Here is a 9,257-nt window from a genome sequence, read left to right on the forward strand (position 1 = left end):
AAAATCTGGGTTTGCAATGATGTTTTTCAGTGTCCCTATTAGATAATGCAAATTTGTTTTCAATAAGTAGGTCTTGGCTTCCCTGTTCCCTCTGTGACGGCCGTAAATCGCAGATTGAAAATTCCTTTCCAAAGGGGCAGCAATAGCAATACAATACGTCCTGTTTACAATAACAGAGCGCTATCGTGTTACAGTCACTTAATTCTACCCCCGGACAATGGCTTACACATGGCCTGGATTTGGTGTTTATATAATAACCACTGTTTCTTTCTGTCACGCACTCTCTTTCTCTCTCTTTCTCCCTTGACAGCCCAACCTATTCTCAGGGCATCTATTTAATCGGAGATGACTACTCTAAAGCAAAGATACACTTCTTTATCTAACTGTCTGCCTAGATACCGCTTCAACTTTTTGAACCACTTAGGAAAAAAAAAAAAAAAAAACACGATTTGGGACCCTTCCTGAAAATTCTCTTTAGTGTTTGTGAATGGCAAGCATATGTCGCTGAAATGGGAATCCTTACGGTCTGAGCCGAATCCTTACAACTCGGGTAAATCCATTCTAAAATTCACGGTGGAAAATTGCCCAACTTCATCTGTCACTAATGGAGGGACAAGAATAGAAAATGCTGAACGAGAGGAGAGAGGACTGGGCTGTTTTCCCTCCTGCCTGTGCTAACTTGCAGTTGGACACTTCTCCCTTCACGTGTTTCTCCTTGGGATACCCTCTCTCTCTTCCCCTCCTCCCTCAGTCTGCGACCAAACTTTTGCAAATAAGGGGCCTGTTTGCTTCCCCGTGGCCTCAGCACCCCAGACAGGAACCACAGACCTGCTGGTCCACAGCTTCCTCTGCCCATCCGCACCCCTAACCCCATTCCCACCCCGCCGGAGCAGGTCGCGGGTGGCCGCGCTGCGGCAGCGCCCGGCACAGCGCTGCGCTCCGAGCCGCCGGGGGGAAGGCACGGGGGGGCTGCTGGAAAAGGGGAGAACTGCTTTATATGAGCTGATCAGAGGTTTAGGGGCTTGCCTTCTCTTCTTTCTTTCTTTCTTTTTTTCTTTCTTTCTTTCTTTCTTTCTTTCTTTCTTTCTTTCTTTCTTTCTTTCTTTCTTTCTTTCTTTCTTTCTTTCTTTCTTTCTTTCTTTCTTTCTTTCTTTCTTTCTTTCTCCCCCCCTCTCTCCTTCTCTCTCTTTCTTTTTTTTCCCTATTTCTTTTTCCTATTTATTTCTCTCTCTCCCCTTCTTCATTTCTTTTCTTTCTCTCTCCCTCCTCTCTCCTTCCTTTTCTTCCCTCCCTTACCTTACCCTTCTCTTTTCCCTTCTTTCTCCTTTTTTCCCTCCCCTCCTTCTCTCTTTCCCTTTCCCTCTCCCTTCCCTCCCTCTCCTCTCCTCTCTCTCTCACAAGAGCACTAGAGCCAACAATTACCGGCTTTTCTTTGGGAGGGCGTAAGTATCAAAGCACAAATGCTAGTTAACGTCTCTTGCAGAGAGATAGAGGCAGAGAGAGCCCATTTCTGCATTCACAGAGGTAAAACTCGCCTTGACCTGCAAGGGAGTTTGAGCCAGGAATGCGGGACGAGAGCTGCGCCCTCCGCCAGTGGGGCTCGGGGTCTGCCCCCAGGTCTGTCCGACCAGCTTGGGAACCCGCAGGAAAAAGGGACCAAAGGGGCACGGAGCTCAGTGGCAGCAGGAAATCCAGGCAGAAAACCTCCCTGTTCCTAAAGCACTCGTCCCTGTCCTGATCCCTAGCAAAGCTCCGTGATTTTCCCGTGAAGCTCAAGACAAGTCTTGAGCCGATGCAATACAGCCCCCCTGCTCCTCTGCCACTGATTCCCATGATGTTCAGCAGGATTCTTTTCCACACCTATTTTTTTTTTCCTTCTCAGCCTCCTCTTTCCATAACTTTGAAGTCTATGTCTCATCCAGTCACCCGTATCTGTGTTTATTCCAAGTTTGAATATATATATACTCATGATATGTATCATATATAAATTTAGAAGGGAAAAAAAAAAAAAAAGGAATGGAGGAGAAACCCCAAATCCCGGCTGGATGCAGGACCTGGCCCCCGGAGGCTCCAGCCTCCATCTCGGGGCCCCTACTGGTTGGCCATGCACTGCTCCAGCAAGGTGCAAACCGCCCCAGCACCGAAGCTGTTAAAGGCCTTTCTGTTTTTAGGAAATAACACGTGATTATGAGTTTCGCGTGGGATGGGGGAAGGCTGGGAAACACTGTGCTTTGAGCCCGGTGAAACTCCTTTGTTTTCCATAGCAGCGAGTAAAACAATTTAAAATCAGTACTACCCTAACAGCTGTCCTTAAAAGGGGGAGCAGGCTCCTTCCTGATGGCCAGTTGCTGCTTTTGGTTTGGGTTTTGTTTATATTTTCCCTCCCTCACGGATGAAAAAAAAAATGTAGTAATTTGACAGTTTCATCAAAATCCCTGGAGTTCAGGAAATTAGTTTGGGGGGTGGAGGGGTAGAGCTGAGATTGCATGGGAAACAGCTGGGATTTGAAAAACCAGGCTTAAACTCTGCCAGCTTTTGAAACACGTGGAATATTTAGAGCAGCATGTCTGCTTTCCCCACGCACTCTGCTGGTTTTCCATATAGGGGAGGATTTATAAAGCAGAGCCTGTATGTGACAGCGATGGAAAAAAAAATAAATAAATAAAAAAGAAGAAAGAGGGGCAATACCATAATTATAATTCCAGCGCTTCCAAAGGATGGTAACCCACACCAAAACTGCTGCAAACCCTCACTGATCGTTTCTAGCCTGGGCAGAGCTCCAGGCTGGAAGGCGTCTGCATTGCCCAGGAGAAAGAAGCGCGGTGCCTTACCTGGACCTCCTCCATCCCTGGGTGTCCGATGCCATGCAGAGAAAGGCTGTCCCCCATGCCGGAGTCAAGGCCATGGTGAGCTGAGTGCAGAAGGACATCTGGCCTCCGTACTGAGTGGTAGTCCCGCCTGGGGTCCAGTCCCGAGAGCTGGGGCAGGGCGGCCCGAGGCTGTGGCAGCAGTGACCCGGTTTCTGATCCCACCTCTTGCCTCTGCCTCTGTCCCCAGGGGTGCTGCTGGGGTTGATGCAAGGGGTTTAGGGAGTAGGGGTCATTGACATGGGAGTAAGGGTCCTGGCTTTGGTGGTAAGGAAGAGGCTGGTAGGGGGGTGGGAAATAAGGCGGCTGGAAATCCGAGGACGGGGTGTGAGACAGCGGAGGAGCGCTGGAGTAGGGTCCCTGGGAGACGGATCCCAGCTGGGACAGCCTGGAACTGTGGCTGGGCACTCCATCATGCCGGTCCTACAAGCGGAATTGAAGAAAAACAACAACAAAAAAAAGACGACTTTTTTTTTTTTTTCTTCCCTAATATAAATAAAATGAACACAAACCCAGCAGCAAGCCACCCACCCCAAAATAAAATTAAAAAAAAAAAAAAAGAACAATTGTGAACCAGTGTTCAGTTGTGTCCCCCTCCCCCGCCGCAGATGAGAAACGTCCCAGCACTTCGTCCCCAGACCGTGCCTATTCCCAACAACTATCGGGAAGGGCGAAGGCCTGGGGGGGGGGGGGGGGGGGGGGGAGAAATGCTAAATGTCATAATTAAAAATGTAGGACTGGTGCTCCATATATGTATATGATGTGTGAGTTGAGTCTAGTAACACGATTCTCCTTCCATCAGCCCCCAAAATAAAATCAAAGGTTTAAAAATAAAAAAGAAAAAGAAACCCCCAAAAGCATCTCTCCAAACAACCCACCCCTTGTCCTGCCTAAAGTTCCCAACCGTCTGTTTATTCCCTGTGCTGCAACTCAAAATCACCAACCCATCTTCACGTGGAAAAGACCAAAAGGAAAGTTGTACTTCTCGGAGGAGTCCGAGTAAAGAAGTTGTCCGATAAAGGACTTGAAATAATAATAATAATAATAATAATAATAATAATAATAATAATAATAATAATAATAATAATAATAATAATAATAATAATAATAATAAAATCTCGGGGGCTCTTTGTATGAAGAGTCCAACCCCCCCAAAAAATAATAAAAAAAATCAAACCAAATAAAAATGAAACATCGGTATTGAACAAATCCAGCCGCTATGATTTCTGCAGCAACTTGCAGTGTCTTTTGTCTCCTTTTCCGATATTATATTCCGGAGAAAGGGGTGGGGGGTAATTGTAATGAAAAGTCTTTGGGGTGTGGGGGGGCTTGGGGGGGTGGGGGAGAAGTGTGTGGAGGCTTCAGAGAAAAGGTGGGAGAGGAGTTTTGTCCAACTCCATCGTGCTGAAGCTGCGAGGCTAAAGTAAACAAGAAAAATATCTATTCCGCAAAGTGTAGCTCAAACCCCCACAAGCAATGGCACACATGGTTAAAAAAAAAAAAAAAGTTTTTTTTTTTTTTCTTCCCTGCTCTCCCCCCCGAACTCCCCTAGCTCAAATCGAGAACACACAATGCAAAAAGGGAGAAGCAGCTGCAAGCCTCCTCCAATTATTGTGCTAAATTACCAAGCCAAAGGCGTTTAAAAAGAGAGAGAGAGGGAGAGAGAGAGACAACAGATCGAGAGAGAGAGAGAACATGCAATTCTAGTACAACATGGATCCAAACTCACCATGGCGGAATAGGTGTGGACTAACATCTGGAAATAAAAAAAGTCTTGTAATAGCTAAAAATAAAATAGTGGTGATAATACTAATAATTGTAGGGAAAAATATCAAGGAGATCTGCAAAGGGACGTGTTGGACACAGGAGAACAGCTTGAGATATTTCGGAGTCTATCCATCAAAAAAAAAAAAAAAAAAAAAAAAAAAAAAAAAAAGACCAATGCCCCCAAAACCGAGCCTGGAAACCTCTATCTACACATATGATTTACCCCTCCCTCTCTGTTTTTTTTTTTTGTTTCCTTTTTTTTCCTTTTTTTCCTGTTTTTTTTTTTTTTCCCTTTGAGCTCTCAAATACAATCCTCTTCAACCCAAGGCTAGGCTCAGACTGCTCCGCTACCCCTTCCTCCCTTTCCTTCTCTACACCGCCTCATAATAATTGATATTCATGACTATTAATATTACACGACTACTTTAAAGGGAGAATGCAGGACCAAATGGAGCGTGAAGCTGGCAGCCAGCTCGAGAGCTCCCCTACTATTGTAAATGACGTTCATTCAGTGGAGAATTACTAGATGTAATCAGACGAGGGGGGCTGGCAGAGGCAGAGTTTGGGGAGAGGGAGAGGGGGGAAAAAGTTTAGCAAGGAAGAGGCATAACTTCAATTAACTCCAGCGGAGGAAGACGCGGAAAGTAGACACTGCTGAGCTGGAGCAAGGAAGTGAGATGAAGCAATGCTAGAGGCGAAGAAGAAGAAAAAACATATTTCCTATTTTTTTCTTTTACATTTAATTATACATTCCTAATACGATGAATTGATTGCCTTTGGTGCTTTTGTTCTTGTAAGTTTTTTTTTTTCTTTTTGAGGGAAAAAGAGGCTTTTTTATTCCTTTCCTTTCTTTTTTAAGAAAAAGAAGAAGAAATGTACAGCGACTATAATATGCCTATTTAGAGCGGAGATTAAGCCATTCTGGTGCATGTTACTTATCGTATTTGTTCGCAATAGCCAAATAAATGCTGAATCTGGGTTAAGTTGGGTTCCATTTAATTCTGAATCCTGTTCTTCCCACCCGATATGAACATATATATATATGTACATATATACCCCGATTTTCACCCAAATGTAAAATGTATGCAGTGAATTTTAAAGGATAGTAAATTTATAGTTTCGAGGCAAAGCCAGGGGCGATATAAAACCTTTTTGATGTTGCAGGAACCCGTTCAACTGGACTGTCTGCCATTTCTGTTAAAGTTCAACTTACGTTCCTTCCTAAATAGACTCACACTTCCCAGAGCAGCCCCCCCCCCACACACACGCACACACACACACACAGACACACACGCACACACTTTTGTTTTAAGAACAGATCTAGTTTAAGTGCCTAAGACGCCCCTGCCATCGTGCTGTTAATTATAAATCGTAAAGGAAAAGGGGAAAAAAAAAAAACACTTTTTTTTTTTTTTTTAAGAGAAACCTAGAAGGCTTCAGCTCCTTTCCAAACAAGCGAAAGCAAATTATTATTATTATTATTATTTTTCAAGGCTGCACGTTACAGCAGGACCCGGAGTGCTCTCCCAAGTTGGGGTGCATCCCTCCTGCAGCCCAAGCCCACCCAAGCTCTCCACAACTTCGCCTTTCTCCCACGTCAATGCAGAAACACGCGTGGCTGCAAAACGCCCAGCGGCCGGAGCAGGCTTAAAAATCCCTTCCAAAAACCGAGGGGGGGAATATCCCCGACATTCCCCGACCTCGCAGGACAGGGAGGAGATGTTTTGTCGCCTGCTGCTGCGGGCACAGACAATGGCTGGGCTGTGCCCGGGGACGGGGAGGGAGAAGCAGCGAGGGCTCAGCGGGCTGGGGATCGCCGAGGGGATGCTCACAAACGCCGGGCTGTGCCTCCGCAGCTCAGGCTGGGTTTTGCCAGTTGATAATTAGCCTGACGGGAGCTTTTGAGAGCGGAGACATTTCTCCCGAGCGGTCTGCGGCTCCCCTCCCGGCTACCCTCCATCCCATCCTTTAGCCGGCTGCGAAAAACCCTCCCTCTGCCTCTTTTTTTTTTTTTTTTTTTTTTTTCTCTTTTTGGGGTGTGTGTGTGCTGTTGTTGCTCGGGACTTTTCCGCTGTAAGTGCGGCCCCGACGGCGCTTCCCGGGGGCAGCCGGCGGGTGCGCTCCGAGGCGCTCCAGCTCCGGATCTGGCCCTTCTAAAAATCCCCCCGCCCAGCCACAGCCGCGAGAATCCCCTTCCCTCAACTCCCCTCAATAATAATAACAATAATAAATATTCAAAAATAATGCACAAAGCGGCAAAGCAGGCGCCTTTCCTTCCAAATCTTTTCCTTTTCGGAGCAAAGCCAGCACGCTGCTAAACTTACACCAAATGCATTCGCGGAGCCGTCTGGGGAAAGATCCCGGTCCAGAAACGGTGCAAAATTAAGAAACGTTTTCGCGGTGTTTGTTTTGTGATTTTTTCCTCCCTCAGTCTGCTTTTTGACCTCGAAAATGCCGAGGAGGTCCGAAAAAAGCAGACAACTTTTCGTGCCCGCGGACGATACGGAACTGCCTCCGACCGCACCGGTTCGGGTGTGTGCACACACGTCCGTGCAAGAATGTGTGTGCCGCTTCACTAGTGCGGCTGTATGTATGCATGCACACCTTAGCTGTTGGTGCACACGTAGAAAAAGTCGTTAAAATGTATCCGAGTGTGAAAACAAGAAAAAGAAAAAAAAATCCAAATTCACCGGGTTCGGAAAAAAAATAAAAGAAAGAAAAAAAAGAAACGCTTCCCGTCCCCGAATACCAGATTATGTTTCTCTTCTAATTTCATTTTTTTTTCTCGACATTTGTCCGTATTTAATCGAATTATATTTAATTCGAGGTCTAAACAATCAACTCTTGCCTTTACGTTGCCTCATTCCAACCCCCAGATCATTTCTTTGATGTTTTAAATCGCATCAAACAGCTTTTCCACGAAAGAAAAAAAAAGTTTAGGACTTGGCATGCTGAATACAAATATGCAAATAAATAAGCATTTAAGCATTTACTCTTGGTTTCCTGTCTCTATACTTGTGTGTGTTGGTGTGTGCGTCTCTGTATCTGCGTATATGTAGATGTAGCGCTATATATGTATTGTATAGTATGCCTATATACAGCTAGATGTACATTTAAATATACATATACTCTCTTACTCATATGCATATTATATACTCACCTCATAGATATCTTCATACTTGACATTTTCAACCAGTTTCCAGAGCATGATGGCAGGCTGTTCTCTAGGAGGTGAGTGCATTCATGTGAAGAGCAGATGTCTGGATTCTCAGTACTTCTCTGTCTGTAATGATCCATCTATAATTGGAAATGGGGGACAGACACCAAATCCGACGTTCCTCTTCCATCGCAACTTATATCTGTTGTCTGAAACAATAGGCTGCAGAAGTAAACCTCAATCGGAGAGTAAAAAACATTATCTGTTACATAGTTACATATATCTACAGACGTATATGTGACTATATATCTACATATATACAGATATATAGACTTATACTTCTGTGCAGCCATATATAGATATACACACGTATGCAGTTTCACATACACTGCCATACATATAAAGGCACATGTACACACATATATCTCCAAACATATAACTTTCCCACGTGGAGACATATATAAACTGATACATTTATATATGTAAATTATATATATTCCTGTGTATGTATAGATATACCCAGGCACATGTATACTACACATTACATGTGCACGTATACATACAAACCTGAACAATTTATATAGGACTGTACCTAAAAGCATATGTGTGTATATATTTATACATCTGCACTTATGTACGTGAATATACAGTGATCAAATAGACATATTATATGGTGCATATATCGGCTATTTTTATAGATGGGTGGATGGATGGATAGATAGATAGATAGATAGAAAGGAGAAATTAATGAACATTTTTGCAATACTATTTATATTAAAATAAAGAATAGGTGGTCTCTGCACTAGGCGATACATCATTTGCAATGAGATATTATGCTTTTCCCCACATGCAATATGCTTTTATTTACATGTCCAGAAATTATCCTCTCATATGCAGTAAAACAGCAAACCCGCGACTCCTCAACACATTCAAGCCAATTTAAAAGGAAAATATTTAGATCAATGATTTTCTTTCGAAAGCCTTATACTTCGGACTTGGACTGTATACTTTATAACTTGGAAACGTTTTCTCTGGAAAAAAAAAAAAAAAAAGAAGAAAAAGAAGAAAAAGAGTTCAGCAAGCCCTCCTCTTCACACATTTGAATAGCGATTAGCTACTTTCTGAAAAACGATTAAAAACAGAGTTGGGTTTGCGCGTTTCCCGGCTAGCCCTCGGTTTGGAAGGGGAGAGGAGGAGCTGGACCATTTTTAACCTTTATTTTATTTTTTTTTTTTCCCCAGGCAAACCTTCGTTCGCATTGTCCGTTTTTAACACGTTGTTCCGCAAAGAGGCGACCTATTCTGCAGGCAGGCAGAGCTCATCTCTGCCTTTGAAAGGGAACAATTGAGTTTTACAGCGGGCTGGTGCACCAGAAGGGGGGAAAAGAAGAAAAAATGAGGGAGACATACACAGACAGAGAGGGAGAAGGTGTTTCTAAATTCAGGGACCTGTCTTTGGTTCCTACA

General features: G+C 44.1%; 1 protein-coding gene across 5 annotated transcripts in view; it reads right to left on the bottom strand.

Annotated features, from left to right (window-relative positions):
• Window positions 1-7,995, bottom strand: part of TFAP2B (transcription factor AP-2 beta) — a 32,700-nt gene extending 24,705 nt beyond the window's left edge. For 2 of the 5 annotated variants that reach the window (XM_040553052.1, XM_040553051.1), the window contains exons 1-3: window positions 7,795-7,995; window positions 4,597-4,623; window positions 2,832-3,290 (exon numbers count right to left, since the gene is read on the bottom strand). In XM_040553052.1, coding sequence (XP_040408986.1) covers window positions 2,832-3,290; window positions 4,597-4,623; window positions 7,795-7,875 — 567 coding nt within the window. In that variant the 5' untranslated portion in view covers window positions 7,876-7,995. Of the gene's footprint in view, window positions 1-2,831; window positions 3,291-4,596; window positions 4,624-6,466; window positions 6,485-7,794 lie in introns of those variants that run through there. The other 3 variants (XM_040553050.1, XM_040553055.1, XM_040553053.1) reach the window with 3 other exon arrangements.
• Window positions 7,996-9,257: the final 1,262 nt, after the last annotated feature.

This window comes from Cygnus olor, chromosome 3 (genome assembly GCF_009769625.2).
Source record: "Cygnus olor isolate bCygOlo1 chromosome 3, bCygOlo1.pri.v2, whole genome shotgun sequence".
Classification (NCBI taxonomy): Eukaryota; Metazoa; Chordata; class Aves; order Anseriformes; family Anatidae; genus Cygnus; species Cygnus olor.